The following is a 19,279-nucleotide window of genomic DNA, read 5'->3' on the forward strand; positions in this document are numbered from 1 at the left end:
GTAGATGACAAATTATTTAAACGCACGATGGACAAAAGTAAGAGATGCTTTCGTTATTCTTATCGATAGGCGACATGTTTAGACACACATGGTGATACCATTTGCGACAACTGTCACAACTGATCATGTTTTGATCGTCTTTTTTGGGATTGATGCACTCGTCCAGAGCGCACTTCAAAAACGATGTACCGTGTGCCGAGCTGACGGCTATTTGTAGGTACAAAAGCGTACAGCTGAAGGACCCTGGAGGCGTTCTACTCACGACAACTTTGCCGTTGCCTTTAAAAGATGCACTTTTCGGTTTGATCATTCCTCTTCGTGGTCGAATACTTGATCTATAGCATTCTCCAGATCTTTTCTAATTCTGTTTCTGCATCGTTCAGTGTCCACCCGTAGATTTCCTCTCCCACTGCAAATGATTCTGCCGTATTCGCAGACTGTACACACCGCAGTCGTCACTATTACATTGGCGAGGCAAGTCATCAGGTTTATAGCCTCTCCAGAAGTTAAAGTCGAATCTGCGGTGGGAATGAGCCTCATGTAATCCAGCTAAAAACAATGCCATTTGTTGTATGGGCTTCTCAGACCTGGTTTGCAAACTGTCTAGCAACAAGATGAACCGCTTAATTAATTCGACAACCAAGAGCATCCAATGTTCATGTTTCATGATGGGTATGAGCCAAATGTCGTACTTTAGGAGGCGGAGGTTTACTACTCTCTGAAGCATGGTCTTGTAGTAAACGTCTCGAAAAATGTATTATTTCATTTTGTCATGAATTATAAAATAAGGCATGTTCAGTACAATTATAAATGTACCTAGTTAGCCTGCACATACGTCTGATGACAATATTAAAATAAAATAGAATTTCATAATTCGAAAAAGATAAACAATGTTTGTCAAATAATAATCTAGACTTTCCCCAAAGTGCAACACTGAACCGAAATGCGGATCGTAACCGATTTATTCACTTGGCATTACTTTGTTACTTAGAGCACATTAAACTGGGGTAAGAATCTAATAATAAGATTTGTTTATTTTTGTATCCTCTTTGTGTTGTGAGGTGTTGCTATTGTAATGACAAATATGTAACTATTGTCTCATATCAAAACAAGATCTGCCATGTGGCAGCTGTGTGAGTAAAACCTCAAGTTGATAAGAAATATTCTTGTGAGATATAAAATGTAATAATCATGTTGTCAGCTGCTACGACCTATGATATGTATGTGTTATGTGTACTGATTTATGTAACATTGGCAGGTATTTGGTCTGAGCTACTCTTCTAGTGGCATCCCTCAAATGTCAAGATCTAAGAAAGAAACTTGAAAAGCATCTCTCATTTTTCTAAGTAAATTTTCGAAAATTCGATACCAACTTTTTATGTTTTCTGGACGTTTCAGAAGATTCTCTATCGATTAGTTTGATCGAGAAATGAACTTTTCTGTGACCCGAATATGTTGGTGCGACGAAATTTTATATATATAAAAATTTCAGTAAATTTCAGTAAATATAAAAATTTTATATCTGAAATTAAAAGTTTTCTCGACGTTTCAGATGATTTGCAGCCTTGTATTTTTTTGAACCTGGTCCGCCGGACCGGTCCGGGTCCGGGTTTTAGTCACTCGGTCCGGGTCCGGCGGACCGGTCCGGGTCCGGGTTTTAGTCAGTACCGCAAAGTCACTCGGTCCGGGTCCGGCGGACCGGTCCGGGTCCGGGTTTTAGTCAGTACCTTTGAACTGTAATCAGGCTAAACCAACAAACAACGTCAACGGACTCACTGTCGGACAGTCGGACTGCGACCAATCAGCCCAACTCATCTAGGATAGGAGGAACCGCATTAAACCTGCCGTGCACCACCAAACCGCGTATTGAATATGAGTTACGGCTCCGAAAATCGTTGAATTATGTAATTTTACGTTCACTGCATGTGAGAGGTTAGATTCCAGAATAATCAGATAGCATAGTTCTATTTCAAATTATATCTTCCCTCAAAAAGTGGCGGTTCGACTGTAGGCTGATGCAATGCACGGGAGTGTCTAATTCAATTGATCTACTTCAATAGATGAGATCTTTCTGGTCGTTAGCAGCTGACCATGATTCATTTAGTGAATGATACAGTCCATAAGTGTTAAAGGGAATATAGGACGTTCCTGAAGTACATTAAAAGCAACGACACTTCAGTGACTTCAGAGTCAGGCCTTTGCAAGTTGCAACGGCCATCAGCCACGCATCACATAGCCTATTCATTTGTTAGTAAGAAGGAGGGAGAAAGGGAAAATAAACAGCAAAGAGGGTGTGAAAGTTCGTGTTAGGGGTAAGATGAGAGCTACGTACCTAGGTGAAAAGGAAACAAAGAGGAAATTCATATTGTTTATTATTGCTATATCTCAGTTTTTGCCCTGTGTAATTTTACATTTAGGTTAGTACCTATGTTAGTTATGTGGCAGTAGCTATAAGCTAGTTCTCCATCATAAATTTCCATTCCAAATCACTGCAAATTTTTAATTATTTCTCAGCATTCCTTATCTTTATAGTTATCATTAATATTATTATTTTTTCTTCTTCAATCAGTTGAAAGCATAGTGACAAACTGACAACTGCCAAACCTGGCAAACCACAGATTTTTTAGAATCAGTTACTAATTTATAATTTTAAATTTCTCTGCATCTATTCAAGATTTGAACAAATTTATTGTGTATAATATTTATAATAATAATAATGCTGATATCTATGATACTTTACTAGCCTACTTATAGGACTTGAAAATAAACTAGATGAAGAGTCTAAAAAGGCTCTGCTCTTGCTCTGCCACTCACACTGGACTGACTGCCCTTCAACACAACCTGAACCGCTGAACCTGCCTCCTCTCAGGCCTCTCCATCACTGACCATGTCCATGGTGCAATTCCATAGTTAATATTAAAGTACATGGTAAATTAAGATTTTGGATCAATCAATTCTCCTTTTACAGACTGGTCTACACTCCACACTCTGACACTCCCAGGTTGGGAAAAGTCCTATTTTTTCTGAAATATTGCAGCTCTAATAATATTATATAATTTCTGTTGGTATGAAATGTCACAGCTCCAATGTCATGTATTTTTGTTTGATTGAAATAAAATTGTTTCATGAAATTTTAAACTTCCTCAGTTCCACATTACTTGAAGTTCAAAGCTGCCACCAAAATATCCTGCAGAACATAATAACAACAAGTCAACCCAAAATGTTTCCTTGAAGATTGCTTAGTTGTGGTCACATCAGAGCTGTCAGCAGGTCAGACCGCATTATCACATGTTGAGCTGCCACTTAAGTGAAGACAAATGTTAGTGTTGCTATGTGATCAGACTTTTTAGGGCAAAATTAGATATTTGGGATAACACAAGCATGCGGCTTTGTAAATAAGTTTGTGGCTTGTAAAGGGTTTTCATGGCTGAGATATGGGATTCACGGCTTGAAGAAATGGAATTAAAGGCTTGATAAATGGAATTCGTGGCTCAAAGAAATGGAATTCATGGCTCAAAGAAATGGAATCATGGCTGTCAAACCCATAAAACCACAGCTTGAAAAAAATCCAGTTGCAGCTTGCCACATAGATATATTCCATGCCTGCACACTCTACAGCACTGATATCTGACAGACTGACAGCAGTAGCACACAGCACACTAGTGGGAGACTAGCCCCACTCCCCCACCTCCTGCAAAACAGAACATGCATACTAAATAAATAAAAGACAGCATTAGCAAGGCGCAACAACAGCAGTTTAACTGGTTAGAAATTTGAAGTTATTTCAAAATTAAAGGACATATTGAATTTAAAATTAGGTTTTAAGCCATTAAATGCCTAAAAAAATATGAAGAATTTATATTTCTGCTTGGATTTTAAAGCTGTTAACATTGAGAAATTCTAAAGTATCTCCTTTATAAGTTTATCGTAAATACTTATTATATAAATTATAATCTGGTTATATAGGTCACTCAAGTCAAAAGTCAAAACTGCTTTCAGAACCAATCTGTCAACTTGATTTGATCATATGTATGGTTTATGATGTAGTACATAAGTCACTTGACATTGATTGCTAATGTAAAGTTTTGAATACACATTTATGCTACTAATTTGTCACAAAAGAATGAAAAGATGTTTCCCTATATTTCCATGCTTTCTTACAATTGCAATTCATTACCTGAAATGGGAATTTTTAAGTAAAACACAAAGCTCATGTCACATAGCTATAGAATCAAATTAATTTGCTATAAGTTTATTTGATAATAAACAACAATTACAAGTAATAATTATATAATTTTATAAAATTTATTAAGACTTGAGGCACATTTTAAGTCTATAATGTCCCACAAAACACTTCTAATCTAAAAGTACTTGCTCTATAAGTTATTGTGTGTCATAAAGTATTATGGCAAGATCATGATGGTGTCACTGTCACACGCTAGAATATTTGACCAGAGCCATGACCCAGGAGATCACATTTAAAAGTAGAATTTTTCCCATCTCGGTTCTATAATTTTAGAACCTCAATATTTCTTGTTTTTTCCTATTTATGTATTATTATTATTATTATTATTATGGAAAATGAATCATTCTTTTATATTTTTGAAAAATTCATTTTCAAATGTTGAATATACTGCTAGTATATATTATTTTCCTAAATGTAGGTATATGTTGACCATCAGTGTTTTTAACTGAATCTATGGATTTCTTTGGATATTGTTGTGAATACTTATTAATTGACATATTTCAATTTTCTAGGAATAGGAGATACAAATATTGTATTAGGGGAGTTTTAATGAATGAATTTTTGTCAAGTAGATGGCTGGTCTGACCAAACATTGGTGCGCATCCCAATTTCAGTTTTCTTGCTGACCTTTTTCTAATACTTTGTTCATAATATAATAAATTGGTAATCTCTTCTTCATGTTCTTGTAGAGATAAGTTCTCATTAATTTTTATAATGAATTTAGTAGCCAACCCCTCATGGTGTTCTCAAACTGCTGAGCTTTTGTTCCAAGAAGTACTAGCCAGCAATGTAACTTTCAGTAATGTTCTCTTGGCCCATAGCCAAGAAGCCATAGCCATACCCAGAGTTCTTGGTCAAAAAGCTACTAATTATATTGAATTTGAAAAACTTAACCAGTCATTCATGGAGCTTTTTATGAATGAAAGAATAAATGAAAGTGATGACAATACAGATCTCATCTTGCAACTACCAGATGGAAAACTACATGTTCACAAAACAATTTTTTGTAAAGTGTCATCATACTTCAAGTAAGTTATCTACCTATATTGAAATACCATTACTTCTACCAAAATAACATAATCAGCAATTCTTTGTAGATCTAAATTTTTATTCCCTCCTTATTTATCCAAAGTTAAGCTTAACCCTTATATGTTCATGATAAAATTGAGCTTAATTATTGAAATAGTAGATGTTATCTTGTTTGAATTGATCTAGGATTCTCTTATTAGTAATTTCAAATAAATATGTCACTGTATGAGTTTTCTGAAGAAATGTTACCTCCTGTTCTATTTGTTACTTGTTTATTATATAAATAATGTTTATATGTTTATATATGTTTATTATATATATATGTTTATTATATATATTATATATATATCTTATATATTATTATATAAGAATCGGCGACAGGCCTATCCAGGCCTAATTATTTAATGCCGAAGATACTATACTATACTATACCTACTATTTGTTTTTATAGAAAATGTAATTATATTTACACAGGTCCATGCTTGGGCACAGCTGTAAAGAGCAGTGTAGCAATGTAGTGAATCTGAAGGATGTGGACCTCTTACCCATGATGCTCACGGTGCAATATATATACATTGGCTCAGCATGCCTCACTGATGAGACGGTATTGGACGTAATGGCCCTGGCTGATTACTTTAATATTCCATCTCTGTTCAGGCTATGCTCTTACTATGCTCAGGTAAGATCAGTTAACTTTTTTATTTCATTGTCATTTGGACTCTTTGATATATGTAGCTAGTTGTTAAATAAAAAATATAATAAGATACAGTAAAATTACAGGTGCTTGTTTTTTTTGAGAGCTTGTGAATTACTAAATGCTCTTAACTATACCATATACATTCGTTTATATTACAGCTGTGCAATAAAAAAAATTTCTTTTAAGTAAAGTGCTGTCATCAGAAAGTATACTTCTACATTTTGGACACTTGATTGCATTCTTTAAATTAAATTCCATTAAATTATCCAATTCTTCACAGCGCAACATATGTGCCAGGAGCTGTGTGTCAGTGCACACTGCTGCAGTGTCTTACAATGACCGCGATCTTGCTCGGTATGCAATGTCATATGCTGCAAGACATGCCCACCTACTGCTGGCTGACGTAGACAATTGTTTACTACACGCACCACCTGCCTGCCTACAACAATTGTTCAGCCACCCTCTCTTAATAAGAGATGAACGTGTGTCACATTTTAAAATTATTGAGGTGCACCCATGTGCAGGTTTAAGTTTTGTGTATTACTAGAATAATAGTAATTTTGAAGTACTAAATGTTGTAGTCAAAGCAGTTGAAAGACATACAATTTTTTTTTGTTGTCTGTAGATTTTGGCCTTGCTTTATTTATACAATGATGTTGATAAATTTTATTTTAATATCACTCATAATAATTATTATGGTACGTACTCATGAAGTTAGTCACTAAATTTTTTTCACAGGCGGTGAAGGCATGGGCTGATCATGATCCATCGGTGAGGTACAGTTACATCACCACGATCCTGTCAGTGCCAGAACTCTGCTGCCTTCTGCATCATCATCCAAGATTAGCTGGAGTCCTCACGCTCCATCCAGACTCTAACCTCCCACTGAACTCCTTCCACTCTTTTGATAATGCAAGGCTACAGCAAGAAATTGAAACTATTGAGGTGAATCAACATAATGTCTATACTTTTATACTGAAATAGTATTTTAAGATGCTTGCAAGTAGTAAATAAATCAGATTATGTATTTTGTGAATAAATTATTAATAAAAAAGTTTATATAACCATTATAAAATATCATAATGTTATTTTAAATGTGTTTTAATTCATTCCATGATTCATTTCATGTCCTTGGTGTCATCTTAATTTCGAATTTGATGGGCATAACTTGTAGATATTTTATTTCAGGTGTTGTTTGTGGTGGGTGGAGAAGAGTGTGGCCGCCTCTGCAAGTCTGTTGAATGTTACAACACCGCCAACCCCAAATCCCCTAGGGATAATAAATGGAGTTTCATGTATTCTATATGCGATAGAGAAAATAGCCTACCGCAGAGAAATGTAGAGTGCGAGTTAGCCAAGTTGAGATTTTATTCCCCAATTTCCTTGGAAACTGTTAACAAAATGGAGAAAAATACAAAATCTAGCCCAGACTGCCATTCCCTCAACATGATAAATTCAACATGGTTTCACGAGCCTGAGAACATCAATGTGCTTGTGGATTCTGAACCTAAATCTTTCAATGTTAAAGACCCTGACTTATCTAAGCTTCTTGATAGCTCATATAACAGCTATGTTGGACTTTTACGAGACATGGCATCAAGCAAGCGACCTGCCTCTAGGTTGTCCTCTAGACATGTTGTTAAGCGAACCATTGCTACTATTGAAGCTCGGCAGTATGCGGCTGTGGTAACCTTGGAGGCATCAAACACAATGGTTGTCATAGGTCAGTTGCTCATACTTACTCCACAAGCTTGTATTAAACCATTAATCATGATTTTTGATAGAATTTAATTGCACACCCATGCCTTTCCCATGTTTGTAGTACAAGTTTTTTTTTCATATTTATTGAGGCAAATGCTCCCAGTCAAGTGAATGTTCTTTACAGTTCAGTTTCCTCTAAAGTACATTTGCCAAAGCTTTATTTTTCATAGATTGATAGGATGTAGAACTGTGAATCTATTCTAACAATCAAATTTGTATTTTTGTTATTCTGAACCTCTTTACTTTACATATCTAAAAAAGCCTTCAGTTTCCAACTCAATATGAGAACTTCAATGGTAAAAACTTCTTTGACTTTTAAATTACTGTTTTAATCAGTAAAATGGTGTGAGTTGTATACGGTCATACAACGATGTATTAATTGGCAGATGGCTTTGATACTATCAATGAAATATTGAGAGGCAGGTGGATGTGATATGATATTTTATCGAATGGTAAGCTCATTATTTTGATATAATCATGTTTACGAAGTATTAAGAGGCAGGTGGTTATGATATGATATTTTATCGAATGGTGAGCTCATTGTTTTGATATAATGATATTTACGAAGTATTAAGAGGCAGGTGGTTATGATATGGCATTTTATCGAATGGTGAGCTCATTGTTTTGATACAATCATGTTATGAAGTACCTATTAAGAGGCAGGTGGTTTGCATACTAACAAAATATCATATCCTCTAATAAAGTATCGATGTGCAGGTGGTCTTGATGACTGCAGATCTGCATCAGCATGTGTGTCTCAGTTCTGGCCAGATGATAACAGCTGGTCCCAGCTGCCGCTGCTGCCCTCTGCGCTCTACGGATGCAGCGCTGCCGTCATCAATGATGACATATACTGCGCTGGCGGGGCGAACTGTATTGGATTCTCCAATAGTTTCTCAGTGAGGATTCTTTTCATTGCTTAATTCGAGATTATATACCATATTCACCGTATATCCCTTTTCACATTTAGTCTTTTATTACGTTCATTGTTATCCATAATTCTAAACTGGGGTGTATTTAAAGAAATAAACTGAATTGGAAAGGATGATACATAATGTATTTTAATTTTATGTACTCGACAACAAAATTATTTTAACCCATGGACCCTCTTGGCACTGCTGATCCAAGTAAACAAGGAATTAATGGAAATTATAAGTAATTATTCTAGATCTAGGACATTTATAGGCTTTCTCATTATTCTGTTGCAGGCATTTGTTATGTTATGAATGTTTTTTTTTCAATTTGTCTTTCTTGTCTTGTACAAGTATTTCTACTGCTGGCTATTACGGTATTGTATTTTAATTTAATAAGTATTTGAAACCAAACTTAATTATTTATTAATTTTCTCATCTTGGGGGGATCCTGTGATGTGTTTCTGTGATCATCAGAAATCCTATCGGATTTTGCGTTCCTAGGGGGATTGTTCCTGAGTGCCCCACTGCTGAGCTCGCGGTGTCTGACTGCAGGTCTCAGTTGTGGGGTTACGTTATTATGTAGGTAGGATACCTTACATTAAGTTATTATGTAGGTAGGATTCCTTACATTAAGTTATTATGTAGGTAGGATTCCTTGCATTTCCCTTCTCTGTCTCTCTCGTGCGGGCGGCCGACGTCCTGTGTAAGCGACCTCTTGTTCGAGTGTCTTAGTTTCTGTTGCTCTTCACCTGTCCCTCCTTGTCACTTCGTCTATTTGAGATGCTAACGCTGCTTCTTTCGAGCCAGCTTTCAGCGGGCAAGATTATTGAGACTTTCCGCCCCCTGTGGGTGATCAACGATCTTTGATATGAGAAACTTTTGATTATTGAGACTTTCGTCAGTAAACATCAATAGCAATAATTATTTCTTTGCTCCTCAAATTTCCCCTGTTCAATTGATTTAATTGTTGTCTCCAAATAATGCATCAAATTGGACATGAATAGTGATTTTCACCTATTATTTTGCGATGCAAAGCGCTTTATAATGAGTGACATTGGTCATAATTTTATAACATTTGTTCAGAATTATTATGTGTCGGACAGCGACTGCCCTATAACAGTGCCTCCTGGGAGGTGCTGCCTCCCGTGCCCCTGGTGAAAGGCCCGTGCTATGCTGCGGCCGCCGTAATTAACGGCTGCTTCGTCCTGTTGGGTGGCCTCGTCCGCAGTGGCGCCCTCACCTCCTTCAGCAGCTCCTGCTGGCGATATGACCCTGCCACACGGCGATGGAGAAGAATGGGTGGGTAATACTTTGTTTCAATCGCTAAGTTTGTGACTCCAAACATAATAATTACAACTCATGATAATCGAAATTTGTTCACATTATAAATGTAAAATGTGTTGACAGCCAGGTGGTTTAAGCACGATCATAACATGAAATTTTTCTGCATCATGCTGCGCTGGGGCACAATAGGTGGTTCAAATTCCATGTAAATTCCAGTTTGTTACTCCAATGATAGCTGTTATTAAATAACTAATAATGGTTATTGCCCGTATTATGTTAAATATTGTGACAGGCAGGTGATTTAGATTCGATCATACAATGAAACATTTAATAATTTCAAGCACATATTACGATAGTAAGGGTGCAAGTAACCAAATAGTCTATGTATGTGTATAAATAGGCACAGTTTGTATATGGTAATAAAAGTGCGCAACATACAACCATAGTAAAGTCTATGTATAGTCTATGTACGTGTACAAATAGGCACCGTTTATATAGCTATTAAAGCACAGCACTTAGCAATAACATCTCTATTAGCAATAACATAGTCCAGCAGCGTAACTGGTTGATTTACGGTACTTGGTGGGAACGATGATCCCTTATGATACTTTGTGTTATAGTTTATAGTGTGTTGTATATAACACCTCATCCCCATGTGCTCATTTACAGCAAGTTTGCCTGTGCGCTGCGCGTATCACTGCGCGGCTGTGCTTGGTCAGCAGCTCTACGTTATGGGCGGCTACGATGGCACCCGGTGGCTGAACAGTGTCCATCGCTACAACCAACATACGGACTCCTGGACCCAGGGTGAGTTGCTTCAGTACGAAGGTTTTTGTGATAAGTTTGTGCCCACTATTGCTGGATAATGGCGAGCACCATTGCAGGGTCATGGTTAGCTATCACAACATGCACCATTCAACTTTATCATTTTCGCCTCATATATTTTGACCTAATGTCCGCCAATAATTGCCCCAGGATTTCCTTATCTGTATTGTTATTAAACGATACAATGCACTAATGGTACTTATATTATCGCCATTAATAATTATGCTTAGTTAGTATGTGGTACATCCGCGTACCTATAACATCACCATTGATAATGATGTTCACCAATATCCTGAGTGTGGTATGCATATTAGCATTATAATGAAGCTTAATTAGTGATTAATACGAACACTTTTGGGTACTTATAAGATCACCATTGATAATGAAGCGTAGCAATAAATCTGCCGTCCGTTGAAAAGATTTGATCAAAAGGCCAGTCTAGTCAAGAAAAGTACAATAATCGGCGACCGGCCTATCCAGGCCTATTCTTCAGCCGAAGATACTATACTACTATGCTATACTAATAATGGTGTGTGGTGTGCAGTGCAAGGGATGCTGACGCCACGCAGCAGCTTCGCGGTGAGCGTGTCGGAGGGCAGTATGCACGTCATGGGAGGCTTCAACGGCCACCGTCCTACCAACGAGGTGCCCCCACGGGCTGCTTATTTATTTATATTTTAGTGTAAAGTACAGCCAATTGCATTCTCTGGACTGTAATCGAATACAAGAACAAATAATGCCATCCTAAATTCAAATAAGTACGATTCATTATTATGTACATTACAGATTACGTAATGTACGTAGATAAGTACGATTATATTAGGTACAGATTCATCCGAGTACGTACTCGGATGAATCTGTACCTAATAATATACTAATATATATTGCACTTTTCCCTCTATTCAACTTAACAACTTACGGACTAATACTGATATTTTCCCTCAATTAAAATTAGCTATAATTTACGTACTAATAAAGTAATATAAAAATATTTGCAGCCTCATGCTTTTCAGCCTTCACTTTTCATTATGATTAACCGGAAGCTAATTTTTTTTTGATATTTGAGTTTATTTCGATGGTTCGATGTCATTCAAAGTTCAGGGTTTGGTGCATGAACGAGGTTTGCTCGTAATAACGATCGAAAACTGAACGAACTGTTCTAAATTTTTTCTAATGACCTCATTTCATTGTTCAATTCCAGTGATATTATTCCAATTCTTCAGTCCAATATTTTGAACTGATGATATAGCTAGCATGCGAAACTTTTCCACTGAAGATATCTATGATGAATTTACTTTTTAAGTTTCCTTTTCTTGTAAATTATCGGTGAACTTGCAATTGAAGCTCACTAATAATATAGTTTGTAATTTTTCCTTGTTTGTAGCGTAACAAGAATGATGTCCAATGACTTCATAGCGTTTTTTAAGTGTCCCGATACTGGACAGCCCCGCGGTTAAGTGTCCCGATACTGGACAGCCCCGCGGTCAAATGTCTCGATACTGGACAGCCCCGCGGTTAAGTGTCTCGATACTGGACAGCCCCGCGGTCAAGTGTCCCGATACTGGACAGCCCCGCGGCCAAGTGTCCCGATACTGGACAGCCCCGCGGTCAAGTGTCCCGATACTGGACAGCCCCGCGGTCAAGTGTCCCGATACTGGACAGCCCCGCGGTCAAGTGTTCCGATACTGGACAGCCCCGTGATTAAGTGTCCCGATACTGGACAGCCCCGCGGTTAAGTGTCCTGATACTGGACAGCCCCGCGGTTTGCCTGGGTACCCATCGAAATATCACAGTGGTAATCTCGTCGAGCGATAAATTTAGGAACCAAAATTTTCTCTTAACGACTTAGCGGTGAGACACGATCAATGTTCGAGACTCATTGTAATTAATAGTTAGCGTTAAGCTTGATATTAATTAAAGTGTGTTTTCAGGTGGAGGTTTTCAGACTGGGCTCGGAAAGCTGGCACACGCGTCCCAGCATGCAGGTGCCCAGGGTGGGCGCTGGGGCGGCCACGCTACGTCTCTCGTGCTGGGGCAAGAGGGATGACGACGCTGAAGAACACGTCGATCTCACCTGAAATTCTCTTATTAACAATACATGTTTTTTATTGTTACTTGTGTCGCTTAATTTTCGTATATTAACCCGAGTGATGTCTTAGTTTTTAAAGAAAGAATTTTATTATTTTGTTGCTTATGCTGTCTTAAGTATGATTAACTTGATCGTTACATAATGCTGAACTGAAATTGATCAATTATTTGACGAAGAAAATTGATTCTTAAATGTAAAACGAAACCCCAGTACGTTCTTAATTTATTCGTGGTACAGATTATTGGCTATTAATGTACACGTTTTCTACCGTGTTGTAATCTTCACATCGAGGAACGAGCATTTCTCGTTCTCACTAACGTTTTAATCATTACTTCGTTTATGATATGTTTTATGTATAAGGTTTATGTGTTGCGGATATTATACCACCTCTCTAGCATTATACATATTTTATTTTTCTGCGAGAATTATCAAATTTATTGATATCCATTCGTGTCCGTGCTTTATTTGAATTTCAATTGTTCTTTTGTTCCTAATTCTTTTTGCGATGTTGGTCAAATTTTTATATGTTAAGTCGTCTAGTGGTTAATTTTACCCTTCCTGAAAATATATTAAAAGAAATTGTAAAATTTTGTTTCTTTTCCACAAAAGTGAGAAACGATTAGTGTAATATACTATATAGATCATTATTGAAAAGAATGCTTATGTATTCAGAACCTGACAAAACTCGAAATAATCGAGATATCCTAGTTCTAGTTTGAACTGAACAAGATACAAACTTTTCCGGCTGGGGGCATGAAATCCGAGATACAAAAGATACACACCAAAATTAGGAGGGCATAAAATATCTCTAAAACTAATGAACGCAGACCAATAATTCTACGCACATGCATGCATTAGAACCTAAAGGTGATGTTAAAGTCGTGATCACTTCTTCGATTTCGCTTTCCTTTGCAACGCATTGAACTATACTCTAAATCCAATATGGAAACGTAATTTGTATGAGGTATTATCACTGTATTGTAATTCACTGAAGTTTTGTTTGAAGTATATTTTATGTTGTCTGAATCTTGAAAACCAACCGAAAGCGTCTGCGAGGTTTCAATTATGGAAACGTAAGCAAAAGTTTATACGTATTTTATATATCGTCATGTATCTGAAACGCCAAGTTAGGTTTAATATATCAATTTATATTATTTGAAGCAAATCGAAGAGTTAGAAAATTGATTTATTCTGTTAATATGTATCAAGGGTCTTGTCAATTAAATATATTTCGGTCGTGCGGAATCCAGCGGAGGAAAAGCCGGAACTAATATTTATCAACACGAGTGATGGACTGTTTTTTGTTACCAGTCGTAGTTGGAATGTCGGACAGTCAGAGTATTTGTGCTGTCGTCAAATGTCAGTGATTTATTAACAATTATTACCAAGAGTCTGCAATTTGCACTAGGCAGAAACTACTTCAATTAAAACATAATGATAATAATTGCAACTACAAAGCTGTTTTGACTTTTGAGCGCTCTTGAACAGGTTGTAATCCAGTTTTGTTTGAAACAAATTAACTTTTCAATTGAAGGCCAGCAACATAAATGTTGTGAAGAATTAAGTAGCCTTGACATTAGTTGAATTACTTGAATATTGGATATGATATGCTAAGCCACCAAGGCGAGTTGGAGTGGGAGAAGTGCAGTGCTGCCATTATTGATTAGTGCCATAGGCAGAGTGGAAATCTAAGATTAGAGGTTCACTTAAAAAAAAGCGTTCCGCCTTGAAAAAAAAAACGTTCCAGGCAAGTGGCAACTAGAAACAGGTTTGCAGGTCGTCAGAAATCGGCCTCGGCATGAACGTTACGTCAGGCAACACAGAGAAAATCCCAATATTGTTAATTGTGCACGTCACTCACGGATAAGCAAGAGGAATCTACTGAAAGACAAGTTGTGCTCAGTAGAAGTTACAAGGTCGCTACTGACACCAGTAGAAACTCATCACTCACAGACCACAGTCACCACTCACCGATGCGCAAGGAATATCTTGGGAAGGCTGCTTAAGCTTTGCGCCCCACATGAACGTTTCCGAGGTCGCCGGTAGAGAAGAGCGTTGATTGGATTCTTGTTACTGTGATGATGCAAGCAGTTTTTTTTAAAGAAACAGCTGTGGCATCTTGCAGAGACTCATCAGTGATGATGATGGAGTGAAAGTGGAAGTGTGCTGGACGTTCCAGATTTTTGGGTCCTGCTTTCCAATTTGCTATGTTTACCAGTTAATATATTACCCCTCTGGATTTCCACACTGGCTGGACGTTCCAGATTTTTGGGTCCTGCTTTCCAATTTGCTATGTTTACCAGTTAATATATTACCCCTCTGGATTTCCACACTGGCCATAGGTCCTGCTGCTGCAAATTAATTGTGCACTGAGACTGATAGTTTGATTTTAGGCATGGCATTTATATCTACACTTGTTGTAGCATCTTTAGTCAGTTGTGCTAGTTACATTGCATCTCCAGTAAAGAACATATTGGTAAGTATTCAATATTTTTGATAATTTTCTTGAAAAGTATTTGTTGAAATCATATTTCATACCTAATTAAAAAGTTAGAAAGAATGCACTGCTGAATGCCAATGACCAATGTGAAACATTGGAGAGATATTTTTATAAATTGTAGGCTTAAACTATAGTTTTTCTGGCAATTCTTCTTAAATTATGCCAAAGAATATGGCAATTTTCTTATTTTCATTTTTCTATGGATAAATTTGGTAAAGACCATAAAAACCCTATCTGAAAAATTGGGCTTAAGCCACCTTAAAATAGGTAAAAAATGCCTATGAATCTAGCCAATTTTATCTGCTCCTTTAGTCTTTTTTCAATTTCTTCAGTAAAAAATAAGCAAGAAGCTTATTTCCACCCTTGATTGATAGCATTTAACCCTTGTTTGATAGCATTTAACTTTATTTAACTTTTTAGCGCATTTTCTCGTTTATATAAAAAGGTGCTATTGTGCTAGCTATTTCCAGGGTGCATACATGAAAGTCATGAAATTCAATTTTTCATTTTCCAGGCCTGGAAAGTCATGGGATTTCATTTCAGGTTATGGAAAGTCATGGAATTTGCAAATAAATAAGGATAAAAGAAAGTGTTTTTCTGTGCTGCATGCATTAACCAATTAATGCCAAGCGGCTCCATTTGGAACCATTGGAGAAAATGGATTCATAATAAAATTGAAGGATCAAATAAATATACAAGTGGATGCATAGGTTTGATACCTACACATTTTGTACATGTCCTGGCAAAGTTTGGTTCTGCTGCACTGACTACTCTCTTTTCAGTTAACATTCCAAGATTACTAGAACCAGGTCATGGAAAAATCATGCAATTTTTTTTCTAAATACCGGTATGCACCCTGCATGTCCGTCTGTCTGTCTGTCCGGCTGTGACTTCATGTTTTTGTCGACAAGAAAATGAGCTCTCTGTCACTCACTGCTGTCAGTACTGAGTTAAATTTTTTTCATTTATGCACCTGTAGGATCTCCTAGCATCTTCAAGCATTCATTAACAAAATGCATTCTGGCTATTTCTGGCACTCGTTAGAAAATAGTTTGCTAAATTCAAGTATAGGTATTAGGTCACATTTATTATATTGAAATGGTTCTAGTATTAAATGAAGGAGTATGTTAGACCCAAGCCACTAAATTTGAATAGTTTCTATTGCTTACCTACTAGCATAATTAAAATAGCACTCTGATGCACATGAGAATAGTATTGAAAAATTACATGGCTCCAATTAAAGTAATTATCCCAAAAAACATGTAAAAGAACTTGGCAAACTGGGATTTTTAATTTGCCTAATGCAACGAGACTGGAACTTAAGGAAGTGTTAGGACATCTTCAAGATATCATGATATGTTCAAACTGAACTGAACAACTCAGTTTTACAATGTTCAAACTGAAAATTTTGTATTTGAATTCATGAATTGGCAATATGTTAAAAATGGTGGAAATCTTATCTTATTTCTTTTGTATATGATTTGTTGAAAGTAATAGTTATTAAACTATGTGTTGAATTGAATTATGTTCCTAAAAATTCTTCTTGTATGCATGCTCATTAGATGTTTGTGTAACTGTATGAGCCTGTGTCAAGAAAATGCCATTGCCACTTTTACAAGTAATTATTAGTGTTTTACATCAAAATGTATACCTAGCATAGCAGTATTCTCTCTTTCATATAAACCTTCTGACCTTATGATGAGTTAAGAGTTTGCCTGCACTAACTAGGTATTTTAAAACGTGAAGTATCATTTCTTCCTTTTGCTGATTTGCTTCTAAGTAAATATGAAATGTTCTCATATAATTTCATCGGCAACAAGAAAACCTAATTCTTTTATTGTTTTTCTAGGGACGGTTTGTGTGTGGGGGCGAAAAGGCAGAAGAAAAGCGTCTCTTGTCAGAAATTTCGTCCCTGAAACGAAGTCTCCAAAGCATTAGCATGACCGACCAATTTCCTGACTGGGCAAAACTGCAAAGGCAAATAAATGCTGTCACTCAAAAATATCAAGCAATAGGTAAACAATTACGATTTCTTGTCAATCGAAAATGAGATGGATGTTATAAAATTGTGTAAACAGATGATAAAATGAGTTTGCATTCCTGAGGTTACACGTTTTGTTTAATATGTCATTCATGGAAATAAATTTTGAAACCTAACAATGGCCGAAATCAGTTCCATTTGGAAATGAATGCATGGAAAATTTATGTTTAGGGCAATTGATTTTGATGGACATTGATGTTCATGAGTGAATTTCATCCTGACCTAATAAAAATTTAGTTTGGGATTTTATACATGTATCTATTAAACTATCTACTTCTCAATTGGATATGATTAATCCCATAATAAATTTCTAAACTTCTTTTAATTTGAATTGTCAAAGTAACACGTTTTCTTAACAGCATCTCAACGGTACAAGCAGGAACAGATGATACGTAGAGTGTGCAGTGTGCTGGTGGATGTTGTCGTGCTCTTGTTCACGCTGTGGTACGTCTGGTACAGTCGTGGCTCTGCCGTCGCCGCCCTTCCCGCCCACCTGCTAACGCCCCTCGAAAATGTGCTCGCAATGCCTGCTTGTGAGCCCGGCCAGGTGAATTCAAATAACTGAGAGATGTTATACTAAATTACGACTGGGAAGTAATACGTAATAATATAATTACAAATAATTTTCCGTCACATAAGAATTGGCTGCCCAAATTCACGATCGTTGAAAGACTAACGAAGATCTTATATTTTTTACAATAGAGAAGTACGGTAATATTAATAACATAATTACGAAGAATTTTCCGTCACATGAGAAATAGTTGTCTAAATTCACGATCGTTGAAAGACTAGCGAAGATCTTATATTTTTTGAGAATACATCATGTAAAACATTCTTTTGGGACGCATTTAAACATTGAACGCCACTATCGCTTACTTGATTCATTCGTATGTAATTTCACTGCATGTATAGTTTTCATTTAATGATATTGTATTGTAACCGTTGATAGGTATCATTTAGGAGGCCTGCTATTTTATTCGCGTTCATGGTTTTCAAGTGCCAATTATACCTTAAGGATAAAAGAGGAAAAGGAATAAATAAAAGAAGAATATATAATAAAATATTGTGATATTTTGCCAGATCTCACACTTAAGCCTCAATGATAAAAGAGGAATACGAACAAATAAAAGAAGAATATATAATAAAATATTGTGATATTTTCCCAGATCTCACACTTAATCCTCAATGATAAAAGAGGAATAAGAATAAATGAGAGAAGAACATATAATAAAATGTTGTGATATTTTCCCAGATCTCACACTTAAGCCTCAATGATAAAAGAGGAATACGAATAAATAAAGGAAGCACATATAATAAGATATTGTGATATTTTCCCAGTTCTCACACTTAATCCTCAATGATAAAAGAGGAATAAGAATAAATAAAAGAAGAACATATAATAAAATTTGTGATATTTTGCCAGATCTCAGTGATGGTTTGGATGGCGTGTGTGAGGTCGCTGGTGTCACGCGTTGCTGTTTGTTTCTCAACGAAGGCTGCTACCGCTGCCGCTACTTGATCACAAGCAAGAGAAAGGAAGTTTATTTAACTCCATAATTGATATTAATTAATTTATTTGTTTCTCAACGAAGGCTGCTACTGCCGCCGCTACGGGACCGCAAGCAAGAGAAATTAAATTTATTTAACTCCATAATTGATATTAATTAATTTATTTGTTTCTCAACGAAGGCTGCTACTGACGCCGCTACTTGACCGCAAGCAAGGGAAAATTAATTTTATTTAACTCCATAATTGGTATTTATTAATTTAAATCAGTAATAAACTACCAACTTTTGCTGTTCTTGTATCACGTTACCACTTGCCTTAATTGCTTTTTATTCGTAAAATTAAATTTTTTTTTCAACGTTTAAATTTAAATTAATTAATTAATTT

General features: G+C 36.3%; 2 protein-coding genes and 1 long non-coding RNA gene across 4 annotated transcripts; all 3 read left to right on the forward strand.

Annotated features, from left to right (window-relative positions):
- The first annotated feature begins 742 nt into the window (after window positions 1-742).
- Window positions 743-1,332, forward strand: LOC108671113. Its single transcript, XR_001930787.2, has 2 exons — window positions 743-1,007; window positions 1,259-1,332. It is a non-coding gene; the product is annotated as an uncharacterized LOC108671113 (long non-coding RNA).
- Window positions 1,333-4,913: 3,581 nt separating this feature from the next.
- LOC108671108 (kelch-like protein 10) lies at window positions 4,914-13,407 on the forward strand. Of its 2 annotated transcripts, none has more exons than XM_018158587.2 (10): window positions 4,914-5,274; window positions 5,750-5,954; window positions 6,253-6,480; window positions 6,711-6,917; window positions 7,161-7,695; window positions 8,451-8,632; window positions 9,751-9,946; window positions 10,601-10,738; window positions 11,301-11,401; window positions 12,688-13,407. In XM_018158587.2, exons 1-10 carry the CDS (start codon window positions 4,961-4,963, stop codon window positions 12,832-12,834), a joined length of 2,253 nt encoding a protein of 750 aa, XP_018014076.1. In that variant the 5' UTR covers window positions 4,914-4,960; the 3' UTR covers window positions 12,835-13,407. The 2 variants fall into 2 exon arrangements, with proteins under 2 accessions (XP_018014076.1, XP_047736251.1); XM_047880295.1 differs by having other exon boundaries at window positions 12,702-13,407.
- A 1,780-nt stretch (window positions 13,408-15,187) lies between these two features.
- On the forward strand, window positions 15,188-19,242 carry LOC108671111 (guided entry of tail-anchored proteins factor 1). The gene is made up of 4 exons (XM_018158590.2): window positions 15,188-15,321; window positions 17,195-17,360; window positions 17,746-17,933; window positions 18,810-19,242. The coding sequence occupies exons 1-4, from the start codon at window positions 15,241-15,243 to the stop codon at window positions 18,903-18,905; spliced, it is 531 nt and encodes a 176-aa protein (XP_018014079.1). The 5' UTR covers window positions 15,188-15,240; the 3' UTR covers window positions 18,906-19,242.
- Window positions 19,243-19,279: the final 37 nt, after the last annotated feature.

Source organism: Hyalella azteca, unplaced genomic scaffold (assembly GCF_000764305.2).
Source record: "Hyalella azteca isolate HAZT.00-mixed unplaced genomic scaffold, Hazt_2.0.2 contig5131, whole genome shotgun sequence".
NCBI lineage: Eukaryota > Metazoa > Arthropoda > Malacostraca > Amphipoda > Hyalellidae > Hyalella > Hyalella azteca.

Bases quoted from the DNA above. Each gene is read 5' to 3' on its own strand.
- LOC108671108 (XM_018158587.2), top strand. From the start codon at position 4,961: ATGAATTTAGTAGCCAACCCCTCATGGTGTTCTCAAACTGCTGAGCTT. The intron at 5,955-6,252 runs GTAAGATCAGTT...AATTCTTCACAG, and splicing joins TATGCTCTTACTATGCTCAG to CGCAACATATGTGCCAGGAG. The intron at 7,696-8,450 runs GTCAGTTGCTCA...ATCGATGTGCAG, and splicing joins AAACACAATGGTTGTCATAG to GTGGTCTTGATGACTGCAGA.
- LOC108671111 (XM_018158590.2), top strand. From the start codon at position 15,241: ATGGCATTTATATCTACACTTGTTGTAGCATCTTTAGTCAGTTGTGCT. The intron at 15,322-17,194 runs GTAAGTATTCAA...TTGTTTTTCTAG, and splicing joins CTCCAGTAAAGAACATATTG to GGACGGTTTGTGTGTGGGGG. The intron at 17,934-18,809 runs GTGAATTCAAAT...ATATTTTGCCAG, and splicing joins CTGCTTGTGAGCCCGGCCAG to ATCTCAGTGATGGTTTGGAT.